This window comes from Hyaena hyaena, unplaced genomic scaffold, assembly GCF_003009895.1.
Source record: "Hyaena hyaena isolate Hyena2069 unplaced genomic scaffold, ASM300989v1 scaffold_582, whole genome shotgun sequence".
NCBI lineage: Eukaryota > Metazoa > Chordata > Mammalia > Carnivora > Hyaenidae > Hyaena > Hyaena hyaena.
In genome coordinates, this window is record NW_024081214.1 from 757,712 (window position 1) to 774,613 (window position 16,902).

A 16,902-nucleotide genomic window follows, 5' to 3' on the forward strand; every position below is an offset into this window, starting at 1 on the left:
GGAAACTTTATATAGATATATTTGTGTATAGATTATTGCTGGCATAAAGAAATTGGTGAGATGAGGTATGTAAAGCATGGTGCTTAGAAAAGTGCTTTGAAGGGTGGCTGGGTGGCTCAGTTAGTTAAGCGTCCAACTTCGGCTCAGGTCATAATCTCACAGTTTGTGAATTCAAGCCCTGAATCAGGCTGTGTGCTGACATCTCGGAGCCTGGAGCCTGCTTCAGATTCTGTGTCTCCCTCTCAACCTGCCCCATCCCATTCATGTACTCTCTCTTTCTCTCTCTCTCTTTCAAAAAAAAAAAAGAAGGAAGGAAGGAAGAAAAAAAAGAGTGCTTTGAATACAAAAAGCTGAGAATCTACAACTATAGAGAATAAATAGCTCCCAAGGGTAAACTGCTTTCTTCAACAAGATGAATGAATGCACTGTGCCAGGAAAGCTGGAAGCCAAACGGTGAGAGGAAATTAATATCTTATGTGAGATGGACCATATAAACTTCTCCTTTGCCGGGAGTGATTGGAATTATAAGTGTGCCTCCACACATGAAAAACAAACAGTCAACACCTGATCGGTGCATCCGTGGGAGTGGAGAAGCACTGCCAAACCCAAACCCGGGCGGGACAGCTCTGCCTTCTGCCCGGCCTGATGCTCTGCAGGTCACCCAGCACTGCTGTTCAGAGTCCAGGGAGGTGGATAGTCTGGGTGTTACTGTGCCCACTCTGCAGTTGAGGACACTGAGGCCCAGAGAATTTAAGTGATTTGTCCAAGGTCACCCAGATAGTAGATATTAATGCCAGAAGTAAAAGCTACCTCTATATATTTTTCTTCATTATGATGTAAATTTACAGAAGATGGTTTTCTAAGGCCGAATCAGGCAGAGGAAATACTAAACATCACATCAATAACTATAGAAATTATTTTAATGCTTGTTTCTTTAAAAAAAAAAAAGACATAACCTGTGATTAAAGTAACTTCATTCCTTATAGTAGCTATGAAAATTTGGGGATGAAATGCTTAATCTAATAGGACTTTCTAGCCTCTAATAAGAAAGGGATTCAAGTGGTACCTGGGGGGCTTAGTCCTTTGAACATCAGACTCTTGATTTCGGGTCAAGTCATGATCCCAGGGTTATGGGATCGAGTCCCTCCGACTCAGTGTGGGAGAGAGTCTCTCTCCCTCTGCCCTTGTCCTTCCACCCACCATTCCTCCTTCTTTCACACACTCTCTCTCTCTAAAATTAATAAATTAATTTTAAAAAGAAAGAAAGGGATTCAGAACTGCAAGGCCACTTTGCTCAGGGGTAGCTGTTTTCATACAATAGTCACATAATGGACACTCCCCCAGGCCTGCTTCACTCAGTGAAGGAGCTTGGCAGGTGGGTACAAGTTGGAGATACAGTGATTGTCAGGGAGAGGTTCAGAGTCTTGGAGAATGACTTTATTGTTTAAAAATCCTACAAATCTAATGTTAGGGTTGATTTGTGTTCCTCTCCCCATAAAACATATGTTCAAGTACTAACCCCTGGAAACTATGAATATGACCTTATTAGGAAGTAGGGTCTTGTAGCTGTGTTCAAGTGAAGATGAGGTCATTAAGGTGGACCCTGAAAAAAAAAATCACACTGGATTTTTCTTTCAAACGAGATAAACATTAAAATAATTTCTATAGTTATTGATGTGACTGTTTAAATTCCTTCTGCCTGAATCAGCTTTAGAAAACAATCTTCTGTAAATTTATGCTACAATGAAGAAAAATATTTAGACCTAGAGTTTATTTCTGGTACTTAAGAAGAGGGAAATTTGGATACAGACATGCACAGAAAGGGCATCTGCATGTGAAACAGAGATGCACAGAAAGAACATCATGTGACAACAGGCAGACACTGTAGTGAGGTAGCTGCCAGCCAGTGAATACTAAGGATTGATGGCCACCACCAAAAGATACAAAGAGGCAAGAAAGGATTCTTTTTAAAAAATTTTTTAAATGTTTTATTGATTTCTAGGGGAGAGGGAGAGAGAGACAGCGTGAGCAGGGGAGGGTCAGAGAGAGAGGGAGTCACAGACTGAAACAGGCTCCAGGCTCTGAGCTGGCAGTCAGCACAGAGCCCGACGCGGGGCTCGAACCCACGAACCGCGAGATCATGACCTAAGCAAAAGTCGGACGCTTAACCGACTAAGCCACCCAGGCGCCCCGAGGCAAGAAAGGATTCTATCCAGAGTTTCAAAGGGAGTGTGGCCAGGCTGACATCGTGATTTCAGACTTCTGGCCTCCAGAACTGTGATAGAATACCTTCCTGTTGTTTCAAGCCACGCAGCCACAAAGTTAAATTGTGGTACTTTGTTATAGCAGACCTGGGAAATTCTTACACCTAGTACAGAATCTAGGCTAGCAGCTTACTGTTCAGGGCAGTGCTGGCTTCATCTGGGGCCTTGACCATATTTCTTTTCCAGGGTAGAGCACTGGGGAAACAAGCCGTGTTATTTAGAGCAAAGACAATGCAAAGTTCTGCAACTAGCTGAGAGAGAGGCAGGGTGGGGGGTTGGAGGGCGGAATCAGTGAAGTTAGCATAAACAGGTCAAGCACTAAAATAAGGATAGACTATATCAAAATGAGCCAGAAGAGCGACAAGAGTATTTTGGTAAGTGAGTGTTTGCTGCATCCCTGAACAACAGAGACTACATAAAATGAGGGTTGTTGCTCAGGAATGGGCAAAACATCATGGCTTCCTTTTTATTATTATAATGAAGTATTTTAGATATATAAACAAGTATAGAAAATAATGTAACAAACACATGTGGACCCACAACTCAGCTTAAGACACAAAAGGACAATTAGAATTCTCTGTTTGCCCCCACCCTAGGCCATGTGTTTCCACAGGAACTTGAATGTTAATACAATTCCTTATTTCATTGGCATTCTACATGTAATCTTAATGAAGACAGGCTATGTCTACATTGCCAGAATAATGCCTGGCATAGGACAGGGAGTTAAATATTTATTGAATGATCAGAGTTCATCCTAACGTAGCGAGATTCTAGACTGTCCTCCGATGTCTATCTTCCCCCAAGGTCATCAGTTTGGGCAGACAGTTCTTCATGGGTCTCTTGATTTCTGCACATGTTACAGGAGACACTGACTGAATTTTTTTCTATACTATTGTGTCAAGGATGTTTGTATAGCGAACAGCCACAGAAGATAGAGTGTCGCTCTCTAGAGCAAAGGTGAGGCAAGTTTGCTGCCCATTATAAAAGACATGCACTCCCTAGCTCATTTGTGCAGGCTGCCCGTATGCAGGCAGACATCTGGGCCAATTCACATGACCTTAGTGGTACTTGATGGCAAGAAGAACTGATGCAAGAGGAATAAAATCCTTTGTCTCTAACCCAGAAGTCTTTCTTCCATCAGTATCAATGAAACTGGCAATGGGGGCAAACAAAGTCTTAGTTCTTTCAAAGCTTTCGAAAACAATTATTTTTTTAATGCTTATTTTTTTTTATTTTGAGAGAGAGAGCACAAATGAGCAGGGGAGGTATACTGAGAGGGGAGAGAGAGAAGCCTAAGCAGGCTCCACATTGTTAGCACAGAGTCTGATGCCGGGCTTGAACCCAAGAAACGTGAGACCATGACCTGAGCCAAAACCAGGAACCAGATGCTTAACCAGCTGAGCCATCCAAGTGCCCCTTGAAAAGAACGATCTTAAATTTGGTGTTTATCACTTCTGTGTATGTATGTTTCACTACAGATGGATGATAGGTAGGTAGAGAGGCAGATGGATGGATAGATAGAATTATTTTGCCTGTTTACAAAGTTTATTTAAATGAGATCATGCAGTATGTATCCTTGAGCAACCTGCTCTTTCTCTCAATTGATACTCTTCTGAGTGACCCATACTGGTCCATATCATAGTTTATTTATTTCAGTCTTGTTCATAATGCCTTGTGCTTATGTAAGAGGGTTCTTCTTGTGAATAAACTTGGTGGAAATGCTGGCATGTAATGTGAACCCATCTTCAGCTTTAGTAGAGATTGCCACTTGCCCTCTGACGTGGTTGTAATAACATTTTCATGAGCAAGATGTAAGAGTTCCTGTTTCTCTACATCCTTGCAGATGTGGTATCATACTTTTGAAGCTTTACCTTTCTAATGGGTGTAGAGGGCTGAACACCTTTACAATGTTCTTTGGTCATTCTTCACCTCTGCAGTTGCCCTTTATATATATCCTTTACCTTTTATTCTACCGGGTTGTTCTGTTTTCCTAGGAGTTCTATATGTTCAAGATGCTGATATTATATATGTACCAATAACATCTCCTTATTCTATGGCTTGTCTCTTTCCTTCATTCACGGTATTTATAGTTTCTTGATTTCACAGTGAAACAGCAAAAGAAGCCTATATCCACAGTGGTGTTCAATAGAAGTCAGGGATTTGAAATGGTGATAATCGCATGATCTGACCAAGTACTGTGTGCAGACTGGGATGCAAGAAGCTTAGGTTCCAGTCATGATTCTTCCATAGCTGAATATCCTTGGGGGAGCCACATCACCTCTATGCCATGGGCTCCTCATCTATAAATAGTACCTTTGGACTAGATCATCTTCTTGAGCACCTTGCCAGATATAAGTTTCTCTAATGAGTCAAGGTCATGTGCACCAGGCAGGCAATGATGGGACCTATGTGGACTAGTCCAACTTAACTACAGTTTGACCAGCTTTGTGCTGTTTTGCCTGACTACCCCCCACAGGTAGCCACTTTGATCATTGTGTACACACAGTACCTGGTCACATCACTACCACAGCATCATCACATTATGCTGTTGGTGATAACATCATTTGTCTCTCTGACTAGATCAGGAGCTCCTGAACGACAAAATTGCCTTTAGTATGCCCATGGCACATCCCAGAGCTCTTAATTCAGGGAATGTTTGATCAATATTGGAGAGATCATGGAAGGGTAGCAGGAAAGGGTGGAAAGAAGGAGGGAAAGAAGGAAAGATCACAGAACCTAAATACTCCCTAGATATACCCCTTGCGAACATAACACATTTACTAAAACAACGCACATTAGGAAAAGCAAATTCTATTTTAGCTATTTTATAAGTAGACTGAGTTTTTCAAGATCACACAGGAAAACAGGGCCATGCTTAATAATGGAAACCAATAATCTCTGATTTATAATCTGATGTTCCAACTTACAGAGCCTACAGCCTCATTAATTTAGCAAAACCAAACCAGATTTTAAATTAAACTCATTTTCATCCTCTTTATGCAACAGAATTATATTACTTTGAACTTTTCCCTACTGACATGTTCCAAAAGATTAAAAAGGGAGTCTCAAAGCCTTCAGGCCTTTCATAATTGTGATCTACATAATTTCAGAAATGGGAGTACTTAAATAATTCTTCCCTCTTAGCTATAACACAACCGCTTTCTTGTAATAAACATAGAAAGAAAATAAGATATATGTACAGTAGTCCTTCCTTATCTGTGGTTTCACTTTCCACAATATTGGTTACTCATAGTCAACCACAGTCCAGAAGCAGACGATCCTCCTTCTGACATATGGTCAGAAGGTCAATAGTAGCCTAACACTATGTCATGATGCCTGTCGTTCACCTTGAGTAATCTCATCATATAAGAATTTTATCCTATACAGTAGAGGAGGATATTTTGAGAGACAGAGAGGCCATGTTCATATAACTTTTATTACAATTACTGTTATATTGTTCTATTTTATTATTAGGTATTGTTATTTATCTCTTACTGTGCCTAATGTATAAACTTTATCATAAATGTGTATATGTGGAAAAAAGATGCTATAATATGGTGTGGTAGTATCTGCAGTTTCAGGCATTCACTGGGGGTCCTGGAACATATCCCCCATGGGTAAGAGGGGACACTACTAAATGCTCACAACAACAGAAAGAAGCAACAGGAGAGAAAATCTTGGCTCTTAAGAACGGTCTGTTACAAGGTGTCACGATCCATTATGCATGGTCAATTGTCCTTCATTCAGTTTTGCCTTTGCATGGCCTATTTCACTGCTGCAAATGTAATCCAGTTTTCTCAGTTGCATGTTAGCCTCTGAGAAAGCAAAGCAAAATTTCAACAGGACTTTTTATCCTTTCCTGGGGGTAATGCATTATCTATGTGTCTCAAAAGAAACTACCCAGTTCTATCTCCTACTCTAATATATTTTTCTGCGATTTATTATGTCAGTATCTCTGAGTTTGCTTTTATTGTAATTAGTAAGATCATTATTAAATAATACAAAAGTAAGTGGATTACAGGAGCCAGACAAGGAATAAAATTAGGGTGTGGCAATTAGCAGTGAGCGGGGTAACCATGGAGGTGACACATCTGTTCTCCCTACGGACCTCCTTCCTTCCAGCCCAGTTTTTGCCTCACAAGACACCAGCTTCCAGACATGCTAGTGACTTTTGGTGGCCTCAGGGTTGTACATCTCCTAATAATGGACAAAGCACAAGCACACACACACACACACACAGACACACACACACACACCTGTGGGACACGTGGGACACTCCTCAGGCACTCCTAGCTGCCCAAGAACAAAGAAAAGGGAAAACAAATGATTAACTGATAGAGGTCACAGTCAGGCAGGACAGGAGTCTCCATCAGTTTACAACGTGTCTTAGTAAATTACAAGAAAACAGCATCTTATCAACAGCCTAATCTCCGAAAACCTATAGACTCACTCTCACCCTGTCCTCCATAGTAATGTGGGGAACAAAGGCAAGAAGAAAATGTAAATAACATTAAATTTCCTTATAACCTGCAGCCCATTGACAAATACTTGAGACAAACACAAAGTGTAACATTTCTTCAGGAACCCCCTCCTGTCTTAATGTTAATAATGCCTTACTAAAGGGAAAACAACCTTAGCTTGACTATAGCAAGGCTTCCAGTATCTTAGGGGTTCTCTTTAGCATATCAAAGTCCTTTTGGAGACCTCCCTTTTGCCTTTACCTGCCAACTCTTTAGTATATAACCAGCATATAACCTCTTCACAACCCCAGTGCAACGCCCACGGGTTCTGTCCCCATGCTTTAATAAAATCACATTTTTGCACCAAAAAAAAAAAAAAAAAGAGCCAGGCAGGTAAACAATTAAAATACCACATGGTTCACAAGGAGATACCACCTCACACCTACTACCATGGTTATAATCAAGAAGATAGTAACAAGTGTTGGCAAGATGTGAAGAAATTGAAACCCTTTTATGTTACCAGTAATGTAAATTGCTAGACTGTAAAATGATGAATCTCTCTGGAAAACATTCTGGTAGCTCCTCAAAAAGTTAAACTAAGGGTGCCTGGGTGGCTCATTCGATTAAGAGACCAATTCGGCTCAGATCATGATCTCACAGTTCGTGGGTTCGGACCCCACATTGGGCTCTGTGCTGACAGCTCAGAGCCTGGAGCCAGCTTCCAGATTCTGTGTCTTCCTCTCTCTCTCTGCCCCTCCCCCACTTGCAATCTGCTTTTCTGTCTCTCAAAAATAAATAAACATTAAACATTTTTTTAAAAAATTAAAAAAAAAACTACTGAATTGTACAGCTTAAGAGTGGGTTGTGTGGTGTGTGAATATATCTCAATTTTCAAAGTGATGGAAGAACTGTCCAAGAAGAAAAAAATGAATTTGACTGCATGAAAAAATATGCTTTGTGGTTGTCTTATCAGGAAAACTCACTTCCATTTTCTTCTACTCATGGTCAACACTTCTGATACCAAATGTGTGGGTTTTCCATATATCAAGTAACACTGTGACACCAGCAGAGTGGCCTACAGCTCAGTTCAGGTCTAGCTGGTTTTAGCATCAGATCTCAGAGGTTAAGAGCTCAGTCCCACAAGGCTGCCCATCCCCTCATTAAAGATGCCAGTTGCATGGCACCTGGGTGGCTCATTTGGTTAAGCATCTAACTCTAGATTTCAGCTCAGGTCATGATTTCACAGTTCATGGGATCAAGCCCTATGTTGGTCTCTGCCCTGACAGTGGAGCCTGCTTGGGATTCTCTCCCTCTCTCTCTCTGCCTGTCCCCTGCTTGTGCACATACTCATGCATGCACTTTCAAAATAAATAAACTTAAAAAAATATGTCAACTGCACATCCAAGAGTTGGGGTAAATCTGAAAATTCCCAGAGCGACTAAAGGCCTTTTTTATATAGGAGGATGCCAGGATAGAACTGACATCTGAGGGGGCAGAGTCCTGGGGATAAGAAGACTAGCTAACGTACAGTCAATGAGGAGATAAACTACGAGAACTATGAGATCATTGAAGGGGGGAGAGTCTGGATATGGACAGCATGAAGGAGGTAGAAGCAGTAGAACTTGATGACCTATGAGTGAGAAAAGCTAAAGAAGTAGGAATCAAGGATGACTCTCATGTAATGGTTCTCATTAGATGAAATGGCTGCATGCTGAGGCTGTTCAAGAAGCAAGGAAATTCAGGGGCACCTGGGTGGCTTAGTCGGTTAAGCGTCCGACTTTCGCTTAGGTCATGATCTCGTGGTTCGTGGGTTCGAGCCCCGCGTCGGGCTCTGTGCTGACTGCCAGCTCAGAGCCTGGAGCCTATTTCAGGTTCTGTGTCTCCCTCTCTCTCTGACCCTCCCCTGCTCACACTGTCTCTCTCTCTCTCTCTCTCTCCTAGAAATAAATAAAAAAAATTAAAAAAGAAGAAGCAAGGAAATTCAGAGGAAATTAAAGAGTGAAGAGAATGATAGATTCCATTTCTGACAGGTTGAGATTGAGGTGCCTGTGAAAGAGGTCTGCACTAGAGGTAGGGTGTTGGCAATTATCGGCCACACCATAACTTCCATGGAAACATGTAGAGCTTAGGCACAAGGAAATGTTCCCTTCAAGAGCAAGTGCTTCTTACCAAATTAATAAATTACTCTTGGACTGTTTCAACATTAAAAAAGCAAAGTGTAGGGGCGCCTGGGTGGCTTAGTCGGTTAAGCGTCCGACTTTCGCTTGGGTCATGATCTCGCGGTTCGTGGGTTCGAGCCCCGCGTCGGGCTCTGTGCTGACTGCCAGCTCGGAGCCTGGAGCCTGTTTCAGTCTGTGACTCCCTCTCTCTCTGACCCTCCCCTGCTCACGCTGTCTCTCTCTCTCTCTCTCCTAGAAATAAATAAAAAAAAACATAAAAAAAAATAAAAAAAAAATAAAAAAGCAAAGTGGTTCAGTGAAGAATGATATAAGAGAACTAAATAGTAACATATGATATCCATATGGCTCTGTCTCTTCTCAACTTCTATTTTTTTAAGCTTATTTATTTATTTTGAGAGAGAGAGTATGTGTGCACAAGAAGGGCAGAGACAGGGAGGGAGGGAGAGAGACAGAGAGAGAGACACAGAGACAGAGAGAGAGAGGAGAGAGAGAGAGAATGAGAACGCCAACCAGGCTCTGCACAGTCAGCACAGAGCCCAGTGCAAGTCTCCATCCCACGAACTGTACGATCGTGACTTGAGCCCAAACAAAGAGTCTGATGCTTAACCAACTGAGCATTCCCGGGTTTAACTGCAAGATTTTCTTGTTTCATTTCTTCTCCCCACTAAAGACGCTTTCAAGAGAACACTAAGGCTTTAATACAGTGGTAGGGTGGCAGGGGGAGTCTCCTGTGAAAGATCAAGCTTTACTTTTTCTTTCTTACCTTGTCTTTTTTCTATTTGGTTCCTTCCCTTTAGCCTATGGTATTATAAAAACTGAAGGAAAACGCCAAAACCATTAGATCCAGAGGCACAGTTCAATTTTCTGTCTTTAAAACAGCATTGATAGTGTTAAATCCTTGGGGTGATATGTGTATTCAGAAAAGGCCATGGAGCTGCTGATGTAGAAAAGCGTTTTGTCTCAGGGATTGATTTATGCCTTGGAACAGGGCAAGGAGAAGAATGCTCAGCCCCTATGGTATCTGTTGCTAGGGGAGCATCAGGCCATCTGCTAGGCTTGAATAACATGTGGCAGTAACATTTTGGATAGAAGCACAGAATGATTTTCCAAAAACAAAATTAAAGTTTGTCAGCAATTGAGGAGCTTGTGGGTCTTTTTTTTTCTCTAAAGGTATTTGCATCTGTAGCATTTATAGAATAGAAGAACGAATAGAAGAGTAAGAAGAATGCCAGTATCTTTTTCTCTCCTGGACTTATTCTCAAAACCTTATATTGACTGCCTAATTCAAAATACTCAGCCTGCCATTTGAAGTCTCCAGAATCTGGTTTCACCCAAGATGGTGTCAGGTGGCAGCTATGATGTGTGTGTGTGTGTGTGTGTGTGTGTGTGCGCGCGCGCATGTATGTGTATGTGTGATTTACGTTACCCCTGTCTCTGCCCTGGCTTGCAGGTGAATGCCGTGCGGGTATATGTGAACAGTTCCTCCGAGAACCTCGACTACCCAGTCCTTGTTGTGGTTCGCCAGCAGAAAGGGGTGCTGTCCTGGCAGGTTCCTCTACTCTTCCAAGGACTGTAAGTGGATCTTCCCCTGGACCATTGCACCACATTTGGTTTCTTTTTTTTTTTAAGAATAGTTTATTGTCAAATTAGTTTCCACATAACACTCAGTGCTCATCCCCACAAGTGCCCTCCTCCATGCCCATCCCCCCCCCCCCACATCCATCAGTCCTCAGTTTTTGTCAGCATTCAAGAGTCTCTCATGGTTTGCCTCTCTCCCTTTCCCCCACCATTTCCCCCCTTCTTCTCCCGATTGGTCCTCTGTTAAGTTCCTCCTAGTCCTCCTATACGTGCACACATATGATATTTGTCCTTCTCTGCCTGACTTATTTCGCTCAGCATAACACCCTCAAGGTCCATCCATGTTGCTACACATGGCCAGATTTCATTGTTTCTCATTGCCATGGAGTATTCCATGGTATAGATAAACCACATCTTCTTGATCCATTCGTCCATTGATGGACACTTAGGCTCTTTCCATGTTTTAGCTATTACATTTGGTTTCTTTCAATGACTTAGACCTTAATTGGCATTTTCCCTAGTTAAAGGACAATCAGGCTTTTGGAATGCTGATATTGTATGCATGCTAAGTGCAAATAATGATCATGGCACATAGCCCGACCATTTCGAGTGTGTTCAACTTCCATCCTCTTAGAATTCAGATAAACACTCTGCCTAGATTTGTAGCACCTGGAAGAACTTTTAGCATTTTAATTCTATCCAGAATATTCTGTAGCTCTTGGTTAGTGGATCATCCACTGAGGACAGGGTTAGGCTCAGCAGTCAACGTAAATGAGTAACACCTCCTTCATTCTTCAAAATGCCCACAGAGTATGCATTCTTCATTCCATAGTATTTATTAAGCACTACTAAGTGCTAGAAGCTAAGGATACAGCAGTGGGGCCGGCGGTGGGGGGAGGGGAGAAAAACAAAATCCTTGCCTTCATGAAGTTTATATTTTTGCAGAGAAACTGTGTAAGGTACCATAGCACTACTAAGGAAAAAAGAGAGAAGACATTCAGACATATGTACGTAATATGGTGTTAAATCACCTTTAGTGGCAGAATAAATTGAAAATCAAAATAGTCACTCACAGTCTTGACCTGGGCTCTGAGGCTTTTTTTTTTTTTTTTTTTATGTTCCATTTAAAGTAAGCTTGAGTAAAAACCTGGTTGTTTTGCCAGGATAGTTTCTCCTTCAAAATGTGGTATTTTTTTTCCTCATTGAATTAGTAAGATCATTGAGTATAAGGTAGGCATGACCGAACTGAACTGGGCAGCACTGAAGAGTGCTCGAGTCCTGTTATCACATCATGCAAGCTTATGCCAGAGACACTAGTTCTAAATCACTATCTATAGGTCCAGTCTGAAATTCAAAAGATAAGGACTCAAAAACAAATTTGGAGAGAAATGAAATAAGATTGGCTTTTTTCTATGTTCACTAAATCTCTCTCTTGTTCTTGCTGGTTTTTCCTTCCATTGGCTGCTACAGATACCAGAGGAGTTACAACTACCAGGAAGTGAGCCGCACCTTATGTCCCTCAGAAGCAACCAATGAAACAGGACCTCTGGAGCAGCTGATATTTGTAGACGTAGCATCCATGGCACCCCTGGGGGCCCAGTACAAACTGCTGGTTACCAAGATCAAGCACTTCCAGCTACAGTAAGCAAAACTTATTGTGACCTTTCTCTATTCGTTTGTCTGCTATTGCTGGGCTTGGGCATGCTCCATCCACTTTCCAGGTCAGCACTCAAGAAGGGAATTATTCATTTGGCATATTGTCTGAGCACCTTCTGAACTCACCTACTCACAGCTGGGCAGCTGGGCCATAATCTGTGCAACAGGGAAGCAGTAGGGATGGGTGCAGAGAGGAGCAGCGCTTGACATCATAGGTGTATCTGTTCTCAAGGGTCTGTGAGGACCCTGTCTGTCTGTAGCTCAAGCAAGAGGCCCTGGTGACTGGGTGCTTTTGTATTATGCATCAATGCCACTCTCCTGAAGGATTTTCTCCTAGGGAAGACCTTAACCTATTTTCCTTGTCCTTACTGCTATAAGTAAGTAAGAAAACTTACTACAGTTTTCTCCTTCCAGGTTAGGAATGTATACAGGTAGAAAATAATGTTACTTGGCTTTGTCCTTTGTGCAAAAACTCACGATGAGTTCCTCCTTCTCCTTGCACTACCATCCTGTGAAACCAAATCAGTTGGGATTCACCATCTTGCACTGTTCATCTTAGACATACATATAATAAATTCAGTGGGGGGAGTTGTCTCCAAGGGATCTGTTCTCTTCCAAAGAGAGGTTACTCTCTTCCAAAGGTTACTCATAAAATATTGCATAAATTTGTCTGAATATTTAAACAGAAAGACTAAGGTCATTCCTTAATAAGGCCAGAAAGTTGAGATACTTTTCTGCCCCATTCTCTTCTAAGATTATGGCTTCTCAAGGGGTCAGACCACTTCCTCTTCTCTGTTTTAAATAAATTTTAAAAGAAAATATTGTTACATTGATTACATTAAAAATAGAATTTTACTCATCAAAATGTTTCACTAAGAGAACAAAAAGATAAATCATATTCTAAAAGACAACACACATAACTGTAAAGGGTTTGTAGCAGAATATATAAAGAACTTCTACAAATCAATAAGAAAAAACAGGCAAGCTCTTGGCTGCTGTCCCCATTATCACCCACCCTTCTGTGGTTCTTACAGAGAAGAATCTTGGCATTGATGAGTCTGGGTACTGCTGAGGATGGAGACTGGCACCCAGGTGTGTGCAAGCCTGTGTGCCCATAGGGCCAGACTCAGCGTCACTGGAACAATTTTGTCTTCTGAGAAAAAAATGAGGAGACCTCAGGAGCAGAAACTATACTCAAGAAAAATATGTATATCCTGTGACCTAGACCTCTCACTAGAACTTTGGAACAGAGAGTGAAGAGTCTCAGAAATTGAATCAATGTTTATATTTACCCAATGAAAAAATATATGTAATATAAACAGACTCAAATATGCCAAGAAAAAGACTAAGAATGTCAGTGAGATTTAGAAAAAAAGGAAACTAAGTAGATGTTGCTTACAAGAGTACAAGCTTAAATAAAAGATTATATAAACATAAATAAAAAGATAGTAAAAGAAATATATTAATACTAACCAAAAGAAAGTTGGTATAGTATATCATATTTACAAGAGATCCCTTAATACAGAAGAATTACTGGAGAGAGAGGGACAGTTCATATTTCTAAAAGAATCTGTTCTAAATTTATATGCACCTAGTAACATCACTTAATAATATACAAAGCAAAAATTTCAGAATGGAAAGAATTGGGCTAATTTACAATCTTTGTGGAGATTTCTCTATAGATAAAAAAAAAAAAAAAAAAAAGACCAAAACATAATTAAAACAGGCATTGGCAATCTATGGCCCACAGACTGGCCACTGGGTCTTCTAACTAGAGTTTTATAGGAACATTGCCCTACCCATTCATTTACATATTGTCTCCACTTGCTTTCATACTACAATGGCAAAGGTGAGTAGTTGGTTTGGAGACATTATGGCCTATAAGCCTAATATATTTACTATCTGGCCCTTTAAGATATAAAGAGCAGATGAACATGAACAACAAGCTTGAATGAATTAATGTATTTAGGAAGCTGTATTTCAAAATGATAGAATGCCTAACCTTTTCAGGTATACATGCAACATTTACCAGTTGCCAAGCTCAAATGCATGTCTTAATAAATTTAAAAGAACTGAAATCCTGTATATGGAATTGAGGTAGAAATCAGCTACAAAATGATATCTATAAAAATCCCCAAATGTTTTGAAATTAAGTAGTTTACTTCTAAATAAATTATGAGTCAAGAAGTAGTTACCATGAAAATTAGAAAATATTTTGAACAAGTGATAATGAAAATATGACATATCCAAACTTCTGGGATGCATCTAAGTTAGCACTGCTTAGAGGAAAATGTGTAGCTTCAAATGTATATGTTAGGAAAGAAGAATGGCTGAAAATCAGCATGGTAAGTGTCCATTTCAAGAAGTTAGAAAGTTAAACTCAAAGTAAAAGAAAGTAATAAAATAAGAGCATAAAACAATGAAATAGAGAACAAATCAACAATGGACAAAATCAACCAAAGGACAAGTCAATTATTTGAAATGACTAGTATTATTTTTATACTTGTTTTTCAAAATATAATAAAGCAGACCCATTGGGAAAAAAAAAACAGTCAAGAGAGTTGAATAGACACTTTACCAAAGAAGGTATCCAAATGATCCTAAAACCCAGCCTTATCAGCTGTCAGAAACACAAATTAAAACTACAATGAGATTTCCCTACATTTACTAATTTCTATACTTTGAAAAGACTGACAATGCAATTTCACTCCTACTTATTATAAATCCAATTCCTAAATATATAATTGTCTTATTTATCCAAGGGAATACTACACACTAATAAAAATTAACAAACTATTGCTGTACCTAGCAATGTGGATAACTCTCACAAACACAATGCTAAGCAAAAGAAGCCAGACAACAGGAATTCATACTGTTTGGTTCCACTTATATAAAGTTTAAAATCAGGCAAAACTATTCTGTAATATTAGAAGTCAGGACAGTGATAACTTTGAAGAGGAAAGAGGAAGTATATGGTTGTTTACCGGGTGAGAATTCATTCAGATACATATTTATGACTTGTGCTTTTATCATGTTTATTATACTTCAATAAAAAGATTAATTTTTAAAAGTCAGAATATTTACAAATAGTATATATTACTTTTTGTAGCTCATTAGCTCATTTTTTCCAATCAGAATGTTTGTTCTATTATAAAGCTCACCTTAAATATTCTAAGGCAGTTTATAAAGAAGTCTGTAGCCAGTAGAGTTGCTAATAGGAATCAAATATTTATCTTGGTCTTCTCTGCAGCTCTTGACAATTTATGCCCAGAGAAATGAATGGACAGATGGAGGAATGAATGGTTAGAAGGATGGAAGAGGCAGTCACAGCAGATTTTCTAAGTCCCTCCATTAATTTTGGTGTAGAAAAAAGTGACATGGTAATTTCAAGAGCAAAAACTCTCACTCCACCCCCCGCAAAAGGCAGAAAAAATTTCTCTGGTAGATAAAATCCATACAGATCAACGAAGTTAGAGTTTCTAGGAGGGAGGTTTGAGCATTAGTATATACATATTTAAAGTTCCACAGCCAATTCTAATGTGTAGCCAGAATTGAGAACCACTGCCTCTAAGCAATTTCTAAATATGGTGCTCACATTTAATTATTTTAATGCTCAACTATTTATGATATTAAACAATATAGGAATTCATGGTGATACATTTGAAGGAGGTTGTAGCACATTACTTGAACAAAGTACAATTTGAACTTCAGAGCAGTGTCACATTTACTGATTGGGCTCTGTGTCTTTGACCTGTCGCTGTCACCTGGTGGCAGTGTACTTGAATTCTAGGGCTGGTTCTAGGGCTGTGAGGCTAATTAGACCCTTCAGAGAACTGAATTCTGTGACACTGAAATCATAAGATCACAGGTCTGTGCAAGTGTTAATGAATGATGTGCGTGCTGGTGGAACTGCAAATCTATTCCCTCACATTGTTATCTGTTTCCACCTCTTATCATGTGACTTGACCTCAGCAACCAGACGTTCAGAGCATTTCAAAATGACACACTTACCAGGGTTTTTATGAGAATAAGATAAGTCTGAGAAGAGATGATAACTGAAATGTATGCGTCTCTTTCTCCTTGGCTCTGGTTTGTCCCACACTAACTTTGCTGGTGACCCAGAAATCCAGAGGATGATAATAACAGGCAAGAGTTGAGCATTGTGGCAAGATCTAAAGTCTAGGTATTGAGAGAAATGCTGAAAAATCAACTCAAAATTCCCAACATGGCAGTTTCTGTTGCATGTTTTTGGGGGGCACACTAGAAGGTATATGAAACATGTTTCAGGATTTGTTCCCCTACAACCATAAATTTTAAGAATGAAAGGAACTTTTGAAATTGAATCCACTCTCCTCATTTTTACAGATGAGCAAACTGGTGCCCAGAGAGGTTAAGGGACTTATCCAAACACACTGATAGGAAAGGGGTAAAATCAGGACTGGATGCTCCTTCTGACTCCCAGTTCTGAGCAATTGCCAATATAATATGCTAGTTCGACTTTGTATTTAATTCCTCCCAATGTTTATGTTGCCCTACATATGTTTCTCAGTTCCATGAAGCACTTATTTCAATTGAGTCTTAAAAATAAAATTCTGTCAGGGGCGCCTGGGTGGCTTAGTCGGTTAAGCGTCCGACTTTCGCTTGGGTCATGATCTCGCGGTTCGTGGGTTCGAGCCCCGCGTCGGGCTCTGTGCTGACTGCCAGCTCAGAGCCTGGAGTCTGTTTCAGTCTGTGACTCCCTCTCTCTCTGACCCTCCCCTGCTC

General features: G+C 40.3%; 1 protein-coding gene across 2 annotated transcripts in view; it reads left to right on the plus strand.

The window, feature by feature from the left end:
• The window catches only part of SIDT1 (SID1 transmembrane family member 1), a 100,588-nt gene that overhangs the window by 20,294 nt on the left and 63,392 nt on the right, over positions 1 to 16,902 (plus strand). For both annotated transcript variants that reach the window (XM_039256638.1, XM_039256637.1), the window contains exons 2-3: positions 10,355 to 10,476; positions 11,953 to 12,123. In XM_039256638.1, coding sequence (XP_039112569.1) covers positions 10,355 to 10,476; positions 11,953 to 12,123 — 293 coding nt within the window. The remainder of the gene's footprint in view (positions 1 to 10,354; positions 10,477 to 11,952; positions 12,124 to 16,902) is intronic.